Source organism: Apteryx mantelli, chromosome 1, assembly GCF_036417845.1.
Source record: "Apteryx mantelli isolate bAptMan1 chromosome 1, bAptMan1.hap1, whole genome shotgun sequence".
NCBI classification, from domain to species: domain Eukaryota; kingdom Metazoa; phylum Chordata; class Aves; order Apterygiformes; family Apterygidae; genus Apteryx; species Apteryx mantelli.
Window position 1 is genome coordinate 20,951,485 of NC_089978.1, and position 20,442 is coordinate 20,971,926.

At 33.8% G+C, this 20,442-nt stretch overlaps 1 protein-coding gene across 1 annotated transcript in view; it reads right to left on the reverse strand.

Annotated features, from left to right (window-relative positions):
- Positions 1-449: 449 nt before the first annotated feature.
- The window catches only part of PSPC1 (paraspeckle component 1), a 39,876-nt gene continuing 19,883 nt past the window's right edge, over positions 450-20,442 (reverse strand). The window contains exons 7-9 of the mRNA XM_013962200.2: positions 8,576-8,633; positions 4,535-4,704; positions 450-924 (exon numbers count right to left, since the gene is read on the reverse strand). Of these exons, the coding sequence (XP_013817654.1) occupies positions 739-924; positions 4,535-4,704; positions 8,576-8,633 (414 nt within the window). The 3' untranslated portion in view covers positions 450-738. The remainder of the gene's footprint in view (positions 925-4,534; positions 4,705-8,575; positions 8,634-20,442) is intronic.

Genomic DNA, 20,442 nt, shown 5'->3' on the forward strand with positions numbered 1-20,442 from the left:
AACAGATTTTTCTTCTGTAGAAGTATATTGTATACAGTTTACTTAAATCCATTCAGTTATAAATAAAACATACATACAGATTCCTCTTCCAAAGTTTTTTTCAAAGTTAAATTTCAAATAATTTGAATACTGGATGTACTCTGCTTATAAGCCTCTTGTGACTAAGTTTGCAAAGGGAGATTGAGATACAGGGACACAGTACCCTTAAGAGAGCGCTTTGTATGAAATCTGATGCTCTTCAAAAGTCAAAGCAAATGTAAGAAGCTGCAATGTAAACTGTTCATAATATGTACTGCAACATGCAGGTCTAGCTGAACAGATTCACTGTTAAGAACGGAATTTTCTTGACACATAGTAGAAACTAAGTACTAAGAATGAAAATGACACCATTTACAATTCTGCATAAAATTATTCTAAGCCCAGTATTAGTAATAACATTTCCAAAATCCTTTCAAGTGATTTTTATATTTTATTGTAATCAGATAACTGCATGTTTTACAGCATAGTCACACATTGTATTTTGCTAGAGTCACAAACACATTGCCTTACATAATGATCTGCATCATTTCTGCTCTATGCTACAAAGCCTATGACTGAATACAAAAAGGTTTTACAAAAGAAACTGTTTTAAAGACTACAATAACAATAAAACCGTTTCCAGATAACAGCTAAAATTATAAAGGCATACCACCGTATATTTTTACTGGAATTTCTAAACAGTAAGGAATGAAATAAGTTTTAATATCTGCGACGCTTGTTAGGTCCTTCAAAGTTGCCCCCTGGGTTTCCTCTACCAAAGCCACCAGGTCCACCACTCACGGCACCTACACCACTCATTGGCGGCTGAGGAGTTTCAGAGCCCGTTCTACTAACCAGAGGTGAACCCATCTGTGATGGACCTCCTTGAGGGAATCTCTCATTATGCTAATATAAGTCCATTTGGAACATGCCAAATGTAAGTTACAACAAAAACCACAAGTGATGTTGTCATGAAGGTCAGCAGATAGTCCAGCAGAATCAGGATCACACATAAAGGGAAGAAAGGAGCAATTCAATTAGTTATTATTAAAAAGGAGCTGAAAATTAAAGATTGCTAATGTTATGCTCCAACTTTGTAAAACAAATTAAAAACTTAAGAATAAGACCAACTCTGATGTTGAATGTAACTTCATCCCTTCAAGCATATCTGAACACAAAGCAATATTTATTCTGCATGTAACAGAAGAGACAGTGAACAACTTTATACTCGAGTCCTCTTCTGCCTTACATACCTACTACAATGTTTCTCCATTTACTGAATTAGACACAGAAACATTGTCAAGTTAGGAAAAAATTAATCTGTAGCTTTTGTATTTCTAGAGACTGCAGGTTTATTTAATAGCAATACAACCTGAAAACTTAAATACCCAAGTTCTGCAGATAAAGCATTTCAGTCCATATTATCTGTAGTCAGCCTTTCATACAGCATTTTAGAAATATTTAACTAGACTTTTAAAATCCAGTTCAAATGAATATAACCAGTGATAAGATCAATAACTGGACTATGCTTAGTTTAAAAAAATACCTTGATAAATACCTAAAGCTTAACCTGAAATATATAAAAAGAAAAATCCGGTTAATGTTCCACATTTTTGGTTTTCCTTACTTCTATGCCTAATATTAAAGATAAATGTGCTTACATAGATTTCGCTATAACAATTAAGACTCAAAACAGCAAACACACATTTGAGTACTTACTGTTCAGTACTTTTGCAAATATTTAAAAATAAAACCCCACAAGATAAAATCTAAAACATTACCTCAACATAACATAAGCTAAAGGCACATATTACAGTGTACACAGGTCATCAAGTAATCCATTGTTAAGCTGTTCAGAACAGCTATACTTTCAAAAGAAATTCTTTCTGTACAGGGACCTACATTAACTGCCCAGGTATTCAAAGTTCAACCAGAACAGTAAAGATTACCACTTTATTTATAAGCTGGAATCAAGGAAGAATTCTTCTGAAAGTATAATTCCAGTCATAGTAGTAGAGCTCAACAGTTCTAAAGTCTGTAATACATTTTTTTTTATAAATATGAATTTAAAGCAGCATTTTATTACATCTATATAGATCAAATAATTATATGCAATTTAGCCCATGGGTGTGTATATATATACACACTGTTAAAAAGTTAACATTGTCTAGGGAAATGTATTGTTTAGTTTTAAAATAGTTCAACAGCAGCATAAAGATCTACTATCGCCCCAAACTACCTTAAGAACTGCAGCACTGCAGATAGTTAAGAACTGTCTAGCTCATACCAGCTTGCTAGCAATGGATATGAACAAACTTCAATAGTTAACTACATACTCCTAATAATTTTTTACAGTTTAACTTCTGGACAAAGGACAACTATTCTCCCCACAGACCTCTCTCTCCAGCTGAAGAGAAAACTGCAATCATTAACTATCTACAATAAAGTATGAAAAACATTATTTTAAATTCAAAAATACTTTCTCAAAAGATAGCAGTGGGGGGAAAAGAAAAAAAAAGACTGCCTCGATTTTTTTGAAGGCCAGAAGAGGGCTGTGGAGTACTACTTCTTCATATGAGACATGACCATAATTTAATAGCAAAAATAAAACTAACACTAAGAAGAAATTCAGGAGAACATACGATATTAAAAAAGAGGAAACTACATTTCTGCACTGTCTATAACTCCTCTTGTCTATTTTCTCTCAATGAAAACAAAAATTTTTCATAACAGCATTTTAGGAGACAGTCCTCAAAGGATTTAAAAGTGTCTTTCCAACAACAGCAAAAATACAAGGCAGCCATGCCTTTCTGTAGAGGCCCGCCCCCCAAATTAAAAACCTTGAAAGTGCAAAATGAAAAAGCATCTATTTAATTTGTCCTTCAGTGACATGCAGGAAGAAAATGCAAGTCGAATTATTTGTGGTCTTTTTGGACATGCTTATCACTCTATCCAGCCATTCGGAAATGTCAGTAAATCTCCTACATTTCCACATCTGAAATGATCTTTTGTAGAAAAACAACAGTTTGAGATTTAAGATCCTACGTTCTTTCCTCACACCAGTTCACAAGAGAATGTTCCAGAGGTGACCAGAGAACACCAAAATTAAGTTCTTCAGCCTTCAGTCTTGTAAAACTGCACCAGCAATTTTCCCTACATTTCTTTTTCTAATGAGAAAAAAACAAAAGCTAGCAAGAAATATCTTGGGGGGGGGGGAGGGGGAGAGCAAGTTCAGAAGTGACACAATGCAGTAACATAGTAGTTTCCAGCAAAAAGCCTCTCTGACAGCAGCGCTTCCTCCCTGGCCCCTTTGTGAGAAACGATTCAACTGATAAAATGAGCTCGTCCCTATGATGTGAAGTGAGATCCTCCCTTTTAACTGATAAAGACCAGATTCAGTAAGTATTTGGCACTCAGTCAAAATCTCAGTTTCCCCCAAAGAACAAAGGATTTTACCAACACTTCATAATATAGGCCACTCAGTCACTGACTGATTCTGTTCTTTTTTTCTTTTGAGGTGGGATATACAAAAGAAATTTAATCTATAAAATGCTACAGTGTTCCAGTAAAACTAACAATCACTGTTTACTCTACATACTCCTTTATATCACACTATCACCAGAATATCCCGGATATCTATTTACACAAGAATACTGAGAATATGTAAAAATCAGATATTAAAAATGACATAGTTGTTTCTCTACATAAGACATGACAGCTAGGAAAAATGAATGGCTGTGAGAACAGAGTGAAAACAGCTAGTGCTTTGACTGCAGACCAAAAGCATATCTGCTCTCAATACTGAAGTTCGGAATGTCAACAGCATGTTCTTACTTGCCCTTGGCAACTAGGCAATATTCTTTTTCTTATGTTGATAGAGCAATTATCCCTAACGGTTGTTGGCATACTTATTCTCTTAGGGGTGTAATTACTGTCATGATCTCTACTGGTGCGTTCAACACACTGTTAGAAAGGAAATGCATGAACACTAAAGTCACTTTAAAAAATTAGTAGTTTACACAAAGATATTTTCACACTACACATAGCTTCTAACATCTAATTGATCACCTGATTACAAAAAAAACAGGCTAGTGTACACAATTTAATTTCACAAAAGAAAAAAATAGCAAATACCTAAATTTACATGTTAGTCTGGTATATCGTTCACAGAAGTGATTTCCTTGCATCAATAAGAGTTTTGCATGACAGATAATACATGCAAAATTTTACCAGAAGCATTGTACCTTCCATTCTCAATTTAAAGAGTCTGGTTACTGACCAAAGAACTCATCCCATTCCTGAGGAGGTAGGATTTTTACAATTTTCTTCTAATATCAAATAAAGATTTCCCTTCTGTGTTGCAAATGATTTCATGAACAAGCAAGTCTTACCAATTACTTTTAACAGACTCAAAACATACAGCACACTCTTACTCAGTGTGAAAATATCTTTGGTAACAAAAGTGTGCCATGAGACATGACAGCTATTCAAAGTAATTAAATTTGTGATACATTACCACCGCTCCATTATCTGGCATCATTGGTGTTCCCATATTTGCAGCTCCTTCTGGCCCCATGGAAGGACCAGGACCCATTGCAGGGCCAGGTAAAGTTCCTCTGTTGTTCATATTCATACCCATCATTGGAGGAGGGCCTTGGTTACCAGCAGGTGCTGGGCTAAACGCATCTATGCAAAACAATCTATACTTAGAGCTGTCCTATCTGAATTTTACAAGAATAAACAAACAATTTACAGTATTTAAAAAGCCAAATGTACAAGACTTCCAATACTTGAAATATAAAAAACTTTATTCTTTGAGACTGTACATTTATCTCAATCATCTGCTTTTAAACAGATTTTCATTAATCCCTTTATTTTGCATCATATAATTTGCCTTATTTGAGAATCTTGAATTTTGCAGCTAAATATAGCTGTACTGGTTTTTGCACAGGAATTTAAGTGTCCATATAATATATACAGAGAGAGAGTACACATCACAAATTAGAAAAAAGTGTCAATTGAACTTGCAATAATTTATAGCTATAACACAACCTGGCTCTGTCATGATTATAACATCATATTAAGTACGCAAGAACTGTTCTACCAATATTAACATTAGGTGTATAATGTGTTACAGGATATTAGTCTAGCATCTAAAAGCAATAGCAAAAGTGGCACTCAACTTTACAATACAAGATTTGTAACATGACAGAAAGAAATCTAGCATTTAAATCTGATTATAGTAAAAATACCAGAAGATTAAGGAAAGTTTTGTTGCAACTGAAAGTGACATTTGAAAAAGGAACATAGCCTCCTCCAAAATTCTGATTCACAGTAAGAGGTAGAAAAACTCAAAAACATCCTTTGAGGAGAACATTTAGCTACAATATTTAGTAGGGCACCTTAATCTGCCACGAAACATCACTCTGCCAGTACCACTAATATGCTCAACAGGTAAGTAAAACTGCACTTGTAACATTTTATAATGTTGTTAAAAGAAAAGGTCTAACTATTTAAATCATATTAATGTCTGCTATTACGAGATTGGTGGGGATGCACCGTTTTTCCACACTCATAATCCATCCTATTCAACTGAGAGTGTGCATCCAAAATTTGATAACAAGAAAATGTGCCTTGAGAAACTAGCCCATGTTACATCATGGCAACACCTGAGCCCAATCAAGAAATAACAGACATGTTGCCAGACTAGAACTTATTTGTCATTTCCATTCCAAAAATCAACCTCTCATCAGAACTACAACTTTTCCAGTAATGAATATAAAAACGAGCATCATCATAAGCAGGTCATTTAGCCCAAATACAGTTTTTTGACCATCTGCATGTATGCAAAACTGCATCTTTATAACCTGCACTGAGCACAAGTATCACAGCAGTCGGTGAATCACTACATCCAAGATATTGCTGCTAAAATTGCAGACTTGGTCATCTACATTCACACCAACCACAAGTTGTCTAGCAAAATTAATTTATGCAAAGTGCCATGCATTAAGTGCTACACAACTTTATTAGACAAGACAGAAGTCCTAAGATTTTCAAAAAGCAAAACTCGCTTGAGTTTTGCCACGAGATGCTTCGCCAAGACCTCTCCCTACAACACCAAGCCAGAGCCAAGGCATGTGTAGATCAGGTGCTTCTTAGATACCCATAAGCATGATTAGTTCATGGTGCAGGTAGAAGCAGGTTCTGCAATCCAAGAGAAAACTACTATTGAGTATGCAATAGAACTGGTTTTTAGTGCCACCCATTTAAGGACTAAATATGGAAGGAAAGGGAGAGGAGTACAGAACTGCCAACATAAAGAGAAACCTTTGTTTTCAGAGGCTAAAAATACCCAGTACGAGTATCACGATGGCAGTGTTCAGTGTTGTTACTACAATTAATTAAAACCAGTCCACGCTCTATTATCTATAGCATGTTTACCAGGGTGCTAATTAAACTTGGCATAGCCCAGCTGGCCAGATGTAATTCATGTGAAATTACCCTTCAACTGTGACAAAGTTACATGCACTCTAAATAACCAAGTTGCAGGTGGCAAGGTCTGATGCAGCTGGTAATAAGCCACAGTCAACAATCCTCAAAGGAGAGAGAATTCCCATAAAGCCATTCTTCTCCATATTAGAGAAAGGTTTATTAGCTGGACCCAGCACCGCAGATCCAGTCAAATGCTATCATGTGGCTCATATATTCTCTCAGAACTTGTTTGCTGCAGACAACGATGTACAGGTGAGTGCTCTTGCACAAGTCAGCTCTACACTAATTAAACACAGCACAAAGGTACCTTGCTTTCCAATAACCCTAACATGCAGATTCTTCAACTGCTGAAGACATCCCAGTTCCCCACTGTCCCAGATAAAAGTTGCAAGTAGCACAAGTAAAAGCCAGCTAAAAATAAAGTTAGCTCCAAGAGCAATAGTGAGAAAGATACATTAGGACCAATAATTAAAGGATTACTGTTTAGAAGTCTACTGCAACATCAGTGCTTTTTATTGGGCTTAAAAAAACTCTACAAACTAACCTAAAATCCATATACTGTGGAAAAAGCACCATCTTTACCTACTTGCTATGATACTTTCCCCTTTTAAAAAAAGCATTTAGCTGTTACTATAACCTCTTTTGAAATTACACATTTATTTCAAAAAGCAGTCATTTTTAATAAGTTTAAATCAAGTCATAGCTGAAACCTTATAAAACAAGACTATGATGGACCTAAATATTAAGCATTAAAATCTGGTAAGAAAAGTGAAGGGCAGTGAACTGACTGCTATATATACACATGCATCTAGAAAGATTTAGAATATATATGTAAAAAGCATATGTTGCAGATCTGAAAAATTGGCATTAGAAGTTTCCACAATATCAATATTTTAAGTTTCCTAATTAAATGAAATTTTCAAGTAGAGCACATGAAAACAACACGCAAAAATACAACTATAAAGTAAAAATTACCAGTCAAAACTTATGCTTCAGAATATTATTTCTAGATTACTTGGTCTTTACAATGTCTTCCTTTAAAGTTATTTTTAAAGCTTTCAAAAATATTTTCCAAAAGAAAAATCAGTTTTGCACATTTGTAAATGTGTTGCTATTGGTGAATGCAACAAAGTGAATAAGGTATTTGAAACCTGGACTGAACAAATACATTAATGCATAAATTCACATTAGCAAAGTTAAGCACAGCGTTTAATAAACTTTGCATATACTTTCAAATTTATAATACACAAGAACGATACTAACTTTTCTTAAGTCTACAATTTTAAGTTGTTTTTATAAATGCTAGGAAGCTTCCTAACAACATATATTGATAGTTAACATCATTTAATAAGATTGTTTTTTAAGAAATATTCCAAGTTCAGTATTGTTTAAAAGCAGATATTCTGGTTAAACAAAAAATTCCTAATTGTTTCAGTCTGAATATATGGAGCAAGTGCTAATTAAGAACACACTTTTTGAGACTTCACAGTACCAGTGTTTAGCAGTGACAATACTATAAATCACAAAAATGAACTGAGAATATTTGCAAGTACAGACTTGCAATAAATTAAGATACCAATCTCATTATCCATTAATCTTTTGTTGAGTATGTCAACAAGAACTGACCTATTTTAAGTTCTAAATCACTTCACTGCATGCAATTACAGTCACGATTTTTCTGATCAGGTAGCCCCCCAAAATAACTTTAAACACTTAAACAACAAAAGATTTAGATATCAGATCAGATATGCAGATATTCATCTGCTCTGATATCTGATTTATCAGATGAATTCAAGAATATCCCCTTTTCTTGCCTTTTTACTTCTCCTAACTTGTGCATCATTTTTTCTCCCACATGTATTCAAAATAAAATACAAACAGATACTCACTGGAAAAAAAAAAGCACTGTTTGGAAGCAAAATGGGTGAGAATTTGTATTTCCTAATATGAAATTGTTTATTCCTTTTAACCAGTACTTGTCACAAATGACTAGTATGAGTAACATGTACAGTCCCAAAGAAACGAAATTTTAAATTACAGAAGCCTTTTTCCTTCAGATCCCTACCTCCCATGTTTATTGCTCCACGAGGACCCATATCACCCATTCTCATTTCCTGTTCTCTCTGAAAGTAAACATAGTTTTCATGGTCAACCTATCATTCTTAGAACTTAAACATTCCCATTTACTCCACAAAAATAAAGATTTTCAAGTTTTAAAAGTTTTCATTGATTACAAAAGTGTACAAGGAATAAAATTAAATATATTCCCTTGCTTTTATAAAATGGAATGCAGTAATAAGTTCAATAGAACAATGCTGTGCATTTTTGCACAATGCTAAAGGAGGATAATATCACAAGTTTCATTTATCAGATGCAGCCATCTAGTCTCCAAATAGTAATGTGATCAACTGCACATAAATCCACCTTCACTATTTTCCTTAATAAAAAGCAGTATATTTATGTAGTAAAGTGTAAATAAAGATGTCTTATTACCATGTTGCCTAATGGCCGTGGTTCAATAATACTGTCAATCTGGCTTTATGACTCAAAAATGCTGCTGTTGATTTGAAACCAAGCTTGGATGGGTTATACTATGGCATATAAAGTCAATCTTCCAGTTCAATTTTGTTCAAATAAATTTGACTGTTAACTCAGTGGTGGCACATTTTCCGATAAATCGCTTATGTCATGCTATTGTTATGCCAGATCAGATACTGACCCTCTTTTTGCAGCTAGCATAAAAATGCAGTATCAAACTATGTAACATGCATTTATGCTAAACAGACAAATACAATGACATGCCAAATTGATGCAGATTCAACTGATTCTCAATTATCCACCAGAAAAAAGATTTCTGACATTACTGATCATGAACCATGGCCTGCAATGAAACAATACTCAAAACTAAAAGTAGAACCAGAGTGGCAAAAATCACTTAGGGGAGAACAAGGTACACCTATCACAGACAACTAAAATTCTAGACAATTTTAATATTACCATTTACATTGAGAGGATAAAATAGAACAAATTTCACAGTTCAAAATGAAAAATAATCAAATTTGTACCAAAAACAAGTAACATTTTTCTTCATTATGAATCTTCCGCAAGAATGCCAAAGTATATTCCACCTCAGAGTGAACACACATGCGTCTTAACAATAAGCATATGTGAAAAGAAAAAAATTACCTGAATCATTCCACTTACGATTTATGAGTATAAATTCAGGCACCCTTTGAAACAAATTCCATTATCCTGAGCAACTGAATCAGTCTTGCTAAAAGCAACTTTTAAACTGAAATATTAACCATGTCAAAATACATTCATAGTATTTCTACAGTTTCACAAAGGTCCTTTTTCATTCAATCATGTTTTGGATGACAAATCTGAGAGTCTTCTACCTTCACACATTTAAAGCAGCAATCACCAATATTTGACAGAAGAGAGTCAATAGTTTTGTAAAAATATCCTGGTATAGGAAATTGTCATAACGTATATGACAAAAGGTTCTCGGGTCAATAGTTTTGTTTCTGGTAAATCATATTAGCCTAGTAAGTGTATTTAATACAAGAATGATTAAACACCATTTTGGATGAAATGCCTCTTAATGAAGTTAGGGCTCATAACTAAAAGACAGAAGCAGGTTTTAAGGTCCAGCTGTGAAAGTCAACTGATGAACATCTTAAGAAGGACCTCCTCTTCCAATCCTATAACTCACCTTAAACCTTTATATCCTACAGAACCATGCAATTTTGTCAAACCTTTCAGAGCAATGTCTACTAGCATTTAGTAGTATCAGTATCCCTGCAAGGGGCAATCATATCTATAAATTGATACCAGCTAGTCAGTCACAAAAATCAGTATACAACTTTGTTGTTATCAGTCTACTATTATACCTTAGCCCTGACATTAGGGGATAGAAGGAAAAAATGTGGTATTTCATCGCTAATGCCAATTCTTAGCCCAGCATGGTAGAGTGACACCATGGCTACCTATTTACATCCATCATGTAAATATGCAAGCATTTGTGTGTGTATAAACAAATTACCTCAGAGAAGCCACAAAGAAACAAGGGATATTCTTTAGCTACAACTGAATGTATCAGATTTTGAATTACTGCCCATAACCTCATTTGGGACACTTCCAATTCTTGCAACACAAAACAAGAATTTAAGTATCTCAGATTCCACTGCACAGTACTTTGTGAAATGTGCTATTCAAGGCAGGGCTGAGTACGAAACCAGGTAGAGAAGAATATTAAATATAGAGCTATAGAAGTGTACTAATTACTAGAACTCAGTTTTGTGAAGGATAGAAGCATTGGTAAGCTTTGATACACCCTTAATTTCTCAGCTTGCCAAAAATGCTACAAGTCTTCAATTAACAATAAGTACAACAAATGTGAGGTAAAGGGGGAGTAAGAGGAATGGAGGGCTGTGGTTTTTTTTTTTTTTTTTTGCTAGTTTAATCTTTGTAACAATAAGCCCAAATAAGTATTTGCCACTTTGCATCTTTAACTTTGGTGTTGACTTATTACCATGTAAAAAACATTTCAGCTTTAGACTCAAGATCCACTGAAGTGCCTTATGATCTCTGCTGTCTATTAATCTGTCAACACGCCTACCAAAAACTATTATTCCTCTCTTCCTATTGTTGTATTTTCACAATTTGTAGCATTCTGTTGAATTTTCGGCATGAGGAAATTCTTCATCTATAAAATTAACACTGAATTAGCACATATAAGATAAATCCCCTATCAGAGAAAATAGCTTCCAATGTCAACTGATAGCATACATCATGAATGTAATTAAACACTTTACATAGTAACTATAAAAACATATTTAGATAAGATCATTTACAAAACCTTGTATTTGAAGGAGCCCAGTGTTGACAAAAACTCAGTTCTATCCCACACAAATCATGACCTAGACAACTTTTTACTATGTGTGTATGAACAAGTTACTGCAGTTAAGTCCACCATTCTATGGCATCTGTCTAAAATACCACCAAGAAGGGAATACCAACAGGCAGTAAGAGTGAAGCAGCTGAGCCACAGCTCACTGATATTCTAGCCTACCTGAAGGCTCTGTTCTTTGACACTCAACCCCTTTGTGAAACATAAGGATGAGAACTGGATCATCTTCTCAGAGCTTCTTTTCTCACTATGTGATTGCCCATTCTTCTTTTGAGTAGTAGCCTGCTTCAGCCCTTTTCCTGAAGCCACCCATTAGTACCCATAACAGGGAATTAAAATTGAGCAGCTAGAGAGAGGAGGATTAATCTGTTACTAGAGAAATAAGTAGGGAGGTGGTTAAGAACCTCTGAAGTTGCAGTGTCTGGTAAAAGGACTCAAACTGGAAGAGAACAAGAAAAATGGATAATATACAATTACAGGGGGAAAAGTAAACCATAAAAGACAAAGGGTGTGTAATAAAGTGTAATATAAGCTTTAGGAAAATCCTAGAAAGAAGAATGGGATCAAGGGAAAGCAAACAGTACTGTCAAAGGACAATTCTTCACACAAAAGGACAAATTTCCTAATGACTTCTCTTTTGCATGATTCTAATAAGATGCTTTAGAACTCAATACCAACAAACCTCAAAAGGTCTGATTCATCTGAATAATCTGCTTTTAGAAAATTTGATATAATTGCAACTAACTACAGCATTGTACTTGCTAGTTATTTTAGAGGTACATATTAAAAATAAGTGAGATTTCCTCAGGTTTTAATGCCAACTGTAGAAACTAGATCTACATGAAAATATTGACCATTCCCAGTTTCAGTTACATACACATTGTACATTTGATATTTTATGGATTCTGCCCTTTTTACAAGCATTGTAAATGAGATTTCTTGAGCACTCAATATGTATCAGGCATAGCAATGTTCTTACACTTCCATCACCATTGATACCAGTTGTCTAAGCAAACAGAAAACTGCCAGGATGATTCTTCTATTTTTTAAAAGATATTAGTACATTCTTAAATCCACTCTCCATAACTTCATGAAATTTATCAGTTTTGAAAAGGAACCTGGATGAGATACAGGAAAGCTTTCATCAGATGCCATTCCTCTCTCACATTGAAAATGAAAACACAAGTAGTTAAAAACTGAAACTTTTTTTTTTTTTTTTAAATCGACATTACTGACATTGTTTTGACAAACTGACATTACTCTTTTTCCTGGGAACAGGCCTTGTAATTTCAGCAGTTCAAAGAAATTAAAAACCTTGTCTCCAAATGACACAGTATTCACTGTAACAAAATTGTCAAAAAACTTATATGAAATGGAATATGTATCACTGAATAACTTAGAACAGGAAAAAGCAAGATATCAACAGAAATATTAAATATCTGTTCATATCAGAAGACAGATTATATAGTTCCCTTCAAGTGTCTGTGGCCGAGAAATGCAATTCCCAATTCATGTAAGGCTATCCACTCATCTTTCACCTAAGAAATGGTGACCAAAATAATAAGACACAGCATCAAAAAAATGCCTTATTAAAGCACAAAATTTCCTACATCAACTCAAGTTTGTACATTAAAAATCAATAACTTCATAAATAAGCACACAGTTATCAAAGTGGTGTGTTCACCACGAAATATTAATTCACGCTACTGATTTTCTTACCTGTTTTCAGTATGTGGAACCTGAACTTGCTCTCTAGCAAACTTCATATTTGACAAAATATGCAAGACATTTCTCTACCTCTTACTAGAATGTATTATTTTCTTCTAGGACTGGTTTATTTCATTAAGTCTTTCTAGGTAAGAAAAACTATTTCCAAAGGTCTTTCTAGGAAGCATAACTAATTTTGTCATAGCTTTCCTTAATCATAAATTTTTCCCTTCCATCATGGACTGACAGAACAGAATAGTAACCATCAGCTACTGATTTACACAAAATCATAATTTACTGAAAAAGGGCTGTATTTTAAAGACATTAATTATTGAAGCTGTTAAAATCACTGGTTAGGCACCCAAAACTAGAATGTATGGGATACTTTTGAGTACACATTATGTATGTTTTCTTCAGAATTTCTACCAGTTCACTCCAATGACTAGCTCTTTAGAAGTTAAGTTGCCAGTTAGGAGTTAAAGTAAAAAAGCCTTCTCCTCCCCCATTTTACCTTTTACCCTCAGTTTTTACTCACAGATTAAGACCTGTATGTAAAATCTCTAAAGCTGCAGTAACCAAAAATAGTTCTAATTATCCCAGAGGTAGTAACTTTAAATAACTGTAAATGAAAAACATTGATCAAATTTCAACATGCAAGATTTTTGTGCACCTCCCTGAGCAACCTGACCTAAAGCCAGAGCTAGCCTCTCCTCAAGTTGAGAGCTGTACTAGATGATTCCTGAAATTCCTGACAACCTAAAATACTCTACAGTCTGTGAACCAAATGACTGTTTCCATACAGGAGTTTGAAAAAAAATGAGCTCTCCTGTACCATACAAAATTAAGTATGAAAACACATTACACTAAGGAACTGCTACAATATATGTGAAGCTATACAGTCCTATTTTCATGTAGCAAATACAAGAATTTTCATTAGGTTTAATAAGTTGTCAATAGGACTTGGCCTTTGAGAAAAACATTCTAACAAGGCTAGAGCAGATAGTTTAAGCCAGTTTCCTCCTTGCTGATTCAGGTCATGAATAGAATTGATGAAGCTGACTCACTGATTAAGTTACACCTCTAAAAATACCAAAATTGCAAGAATCTAATCAATAAAAGCAGCAATATACACTGCATTAAATAGACACAGATATATATTCCAACATGTTTTTACACATGCATATAATGTATATATACATGCATATTTGTACTTATATGTACATATACATACAAATGTTTTTAGCATTTATTGGAAAAGCATTCCTAATGATAGTTACAATGGTAATTATAGCTGTTGACCAAAAATTATGATTTCCCATATGGAAAAAAGATTATTAATTCAGTGCATTTCTTACACAAATAATCCCATTATTTCAATAATATTCTAAAGTAAGGTAATTATTAGAACTGGACAATTTCTTTAAAAATAAATGAACAAAAAAAGGTACAGGAATTAGTTTTTTAAACCATCATTTATACAGTATATTCCCCCACTAAGCTTTCATTTGGGAAAAACCTCCATGTTGCATGTCTTTGTCCTTTGCTTTTTGTTTAACAAACAGGAAAGGCCTTCAACTTTCGTGAGACCTTCCCTCACTTCCCTTCTACACCTTTTGTAGAGCCCTCTGTTGCTGAGAGAAGACCTCAACATCTAAACCCCACAGAAAAGCCAAAAGGAGTTAACATAGGCCCAAAAAACCCTCTTCTTTAAGCTGAAGTTATTCCTTAAAAACATACACAGAATTATTTTACTTAAAACAGACTGTATTTTAAAGCCATTATCATAAGTATTAGAGAGAGATATTGCAAAAGAAAATTAAGTTTGTTAGTAACATGCAAGACAACTAACATAACATCATATTAAAAATGTCAGTCTTAACATGCCTTGCAACATAGACTAGGACATTTTATACAGAATTAACAAAAAATTGGATAGGACGCTACTCAATTGTACAGCTTCATTAACCAAGTATTTGAAAACCACAAGTACATGTTAACACTAAAAGTTAGTCATCTATAGCAGCTAAAGTCTTAATGCAATCTGATTACAAGTACCAAAAATTTTCAAGAATGAACAATCTTTATACTGCTATTACCTCAAAGATACTGCTGTAAGCCATCTTTTTTTTAAGACTAGCTTTAATGACTCGCAAGATAAGTTGTCCTCAAAATCTAATCCAACACAGGACAGCTGAGTTTATTAATATAGCATACTTGCTGTTCTTGTGTCTTGACTAAGAAAAATTAGATTTCATACTTTTCAAATACAAATTTTCTGTTTTATAAGAGACAGTAGTCCATATGCTCTTTCAACCACTAGTTCATCAAACAGATTTTTATTTGTATTTCACATGTCCCTCTTTCTCTTATTTGATTCTTTCTAAATCCAAAATATTCTAGTTCAATCTATAAGAGAGCCTGTAACATCTGGTAGAACATGAGTATATACATTTTTTACAATCAAAAAGGAAAACTAGATCAGAGATATAATTTCTTTACACAAAATGTGGACTAAAATACCATAAAAGAAAGAGGAAATAATTTGTTTTTCATGACAGTAAAGACTCCTAAACATCACTGCTATTCTGGAACTGAATTCCATATTTTGGGCACACTGGGCTTGTTCCAGTCTGGAAGTGTTTTTCAGCTACCTGCTTCACAATCGAGCACAGAAAACTAAAGAATCTTGTAGAAAAATACTGATGCAAGAAGACAACTTAAGAGCTGGCTGAAATTCTTTCAAGAGTCAACTGAAAACAGCTAATACCTTAGAGTGAAACCTATTTGTAGTGAAGAGTTACTGTCAGTGAATTATTAGTTAAAGTAACTGTCAACAAATGATCTTTTCAAAATTTTAGTTTAAAGGCTAAAGAAGGGTTAGAAAACAGATTATGAAAACAGACCAGAATATCTGCTCTGTTATGCAGTGGAGAAATTTTATCACTGCTACCTTGTGAGAAGCAGAATACAGCCACTTTTCTGAAGTATATGAAATATGGCAAACAAACTAGAGAAGACAAGTCAACTCCAAAATGGAAAAAAACATGGATAGTCACCACTTTTTTTTTTTTTTTTAAATCTCAGAGCAAGTGAACAGAACACTAAGGCAAAATGTAATAATATAAAACTTATTTGTAAGACATTCATTAATAGGCACTTAGGAAATTTTATCACGGACACAACTGACAATTCAGTCACTGATTAGCATGAAGAAATATTCATCTATCTGCAATATTAAAAAGTGGTCATTGCTACTACAGAAGTTGTCTTTATACCTATAACAGACTTCAAGTGTCTTTTCCTAGTGACCTCAGAAACAAAGCTTGACAACTGCAATCTTCTACAGAAAAATCTGAAGTCTCAACAACTTGAATAAAAACACCAATAAATTCATTTTTAGTGTAAAAACTTATATGTTCTCTTTAGACATTTTATCAGATATGAGGAAAGTCTAATTCTATGTGAGATACACCTATATAGAGAGATGAAAAAATTTCATGGCTATTGCAGCTTCATTATACACAAAACTTCTACTTTGAGAATGCTTTACTATGGGCCAAAAATTCAAAAGACAATCTGTAAAATTGCTAAAACAGAAAATAGCCTAAGATTAGCAAAGATTTATAGTAGAACCTACTCTGTTGAATATAGAAATTTGTTCCCTATTGAAATTTGTCTTTTCTGCAAAATTATTTTTAGTCTTGTAGTTACTTGATGCTTCTCTGCATTTTGAGAAATACTGTTTGAAGTACTGCCTTAAGATATTAATGTCTGAGGTTTTCTCACCACCTCTCTCATTTCCCCTCATATAATGCACCACAGAATAAAACTCAATAAAAAGGTGAATTAACTGTAGTTCTTCATTTTCTCACAACCTGCAGAAAACATTATCTACCAGCCAAAAAATTAATGCATATCAATGGCAAAGTCTGGCTCCAATTGCATATGATCAAAAGCAGATAAGAATAAAATCCAAACATTTTACTTTCATGCTTTAATCATCACCATCTCACTGTTCAGTTAAAAAAAAAAAAACTTGCTAAATCCCTTCACTGTCTATGGTTATGCAGATCAAGTGCTCTCTGAGAGTAGCTTCTTTTACAAGGACAGAATTTTTTCAGACCCCACTACTGTTGACTACTCAACAGCAATCAACAGAGGTATTTAATCTAGTCAAAACTTCCCCTTGATCTTCTGGCTACCACTTACAAAGATAAAATTTTGCTTCTCCAATAAAGATAAAATTTGGAAATATTTAAAATTTAAAACTTTTCAGGGGACAGAGATGCTTAGAAGAGATGAACAGTTTCACAAATACACAAATCATTTAAAAAATTAAATAAGAAATTTATACAATAACTCTTGATAGTCACTTGCTCACTAAAACATTCTGTCAATGAACTTGGTTCACCAGGAGTCAAGATCTGCTTAAGATCCACAAAACCAATATTTAAAAACACTTTTCCCGTTTCATATTAGCTTCATTTTATGAATGACAATAATGAAAAACACAAGTTAAATGCAGTTCAATAGCTGAACATAACGCAAATAATTTTTCAATCAACTGAAAAATCAATTTCAGGCACTTAACTCTTTACTTACCCGTAAAGCTATTTTCTGAAAGCAATGTCCACCGTATCTCCAAGTTCAATCTATTCACATTACATTCACAATACATTCTCATTTTCGGAAACATACTAGAGAATTTTATGTTGAAGCTCATCTTAGACTCATTCTGGTTTTACTTTAGCTAAAGGAATGGCATGAGAATACTTAAATATCAAAACAGAAATGATACATCTTTGGAAGCATAGAGGATACTGTACTTTCACAAGAACAAGTTGCAAATCATTTCATTTAAAGACATACTCCACAATTCACTCCTTGGTGGGTGTAGAGTTGAAGGGCTGTCTAACCAGTAACAACAAATGGGCTAACTGTACCAGCTATCATGTAGAAACAAATATAGAATATAGTAAAATATTTAACTGAAAATTGGGCATTATAAAACAATGCAACATTTTAGATTTTGCATATATAGGGTTTTTTGCACATGAAACAAGTCAAAATAAATATTCAGACTAACAAAATGAACACTACATGTTTCAAAAAGACAATTATCTTCGACTTCATGATCAAGTATGAGATGAAGTGGACAAGACATGAATGTTCACTTGGAAGCCAAAGAAGAATACACTTTTATCATAAGGTATGCATTTATGTGAAAATGCAACTATTTCTTAAATGGAACATCAAATATAACAATATTGCTAAATGAACTTAAATTACGACAACAGCAGCACTACTCATAATGACAATAAACTAAATAATTATTTTCCAGATTCCCTTAAATTAACATTTTTTCGATACCAAGAAGATACTATATACATTAAATGGTAACAACTGAAAACTATCAAATCCAATTGTAGTTGCTATTCTGTAACTGACCTGAGTTACCAAGTGGTGAGAATATGCAGGTGTTTGTCAAAAGGGAACTGAAAGTCAAACTGTCAAACGAAGATGGAGGTACATTCTCACCACTACACAAAGATCCTGTAGAAGAAACTTCTAACATAAATATATCCAGTCTTTTATACACAAGTTACCAATGTTGTTTAAGATCAGAATGGTTCAATGTTTAGGTATTTCCCTAACACAATTCTGGCCAGTCCACACATACAGCACTTAAATACAGAACATAAACAACAAAGCACCAATGAAGCTTCCTGGCATGAAAATGCCACTCCCTCCCACCACTCCATGGCTTTCCAGCCAGCACTATTATAAAATCTGGAGGCCATTTACTATGAAACAAGAGGGAGATTAAGTAGTCTTGAATGAAGAAAGTCACCAATCATTTGAATAAAGCAGTTCTGATTCAGAAAAATGACAGGCAATGCATCAGGCAAATTTTAGTATTTTTAACCAAACCTTTAAGAAGCTGGTCATTTGAACAAATCCAAATGGAATAAGAAAAACACTGGTTTTTAGTCAAAGATCACATTTCAAACCCCCACATAGTAACTCTTCAGCTACAGTGTTGGCTTCCATCAAAAGATGTTTAACAAAAAAAATAAAACAAAAACCTTTTATATATAGGTGCTACCGACCCAAAGGTCAGAATCATGTTAGGGACACAATGGGAATCAGAATGTAATAGGAACAAGCAAGAGTTGCTGATTCTTACCTAAAAACATACAAGTTCACATAAAGATAAACAAATGTTAAACAATTAAGAACAACAAAAAAAGGGGAGGAAGAGGGGGAATAAGGAAGTAAATCAAATGAACTAATTTTTTATAAAAAACTTCAACAGCCCATACAGAAGAGAAACAAGGCTTAAAGAACATAATTTTGACCTTAGATTGTCCTTGTCCATAGATCTTTTGTATGAATACATGTAAAAGGGACGCTTACCGGCTAACAGCCCTAGGATTTTCCATTAACAGAACAATCAACAAAATTGCATTCAGCAACACTAGTAAAAACAGTTCGATCCAGTCATGGTAATACAAATACCTCTCATCTCACACAAATTAGTGAGCCTTTAGCCATTGTGCGAAATCTTAACAGTTGAAAAGAACTTTTAACCTTTAATGAATTTAGTTCACTCCTTTAAAACTTTAAAAATCTGCTTCCATCAACCAAGCCATCAAGCTCCCCAACGATTACAGAAAAAGCTGTACAGAAGCTTGTCTCAAATACTTCCCACCAAAAAACACACTGCTTGTTAAAAAAATGTTAATTAATCTAACAGTAACACCAAAACCCTGAAAAACTAAAATAAAACCTAACAAAACACTCAGTGGGAGACAGACCTATCAGAATTAAATTCCCTATGCTCATGGAAGATTTAATAATCCAAAACAGTAGTAGCTCTGGTAATCAGATAAATCTACTTGACGTCTACACCACTACACAAATGAGTCTTGTCAAAGATTCACGAGAAAAACTAAGCATTTTAATCAAGGAATAGCACTGAGCCTGGTATCAAAAGACAGACAATCCCATTAAGATAGGCTCATTTCTAGGTCCCTGAGTTTACCAGATTTCCACTGTTAAAAATTTCATACTTCAAGCTACTGGTGTGTAAAGTATTAGAGACTGATCAAAAGGTCAGAAGCTTACTGCTCACACCAAGAAAGAAAAATCTACTCAGAAGGCACTGCACCTCAGGAGAAAGAAACCAGATCTAAAAATAAGATCTCCTCACACTCACCAATTCAATCAGATCTACTGACAGAATTCCTCACAGCAAAAAAATACTGTATCTATGGACTCACTTATCACTCCTTGGGTGGGTTTTTTTTTTT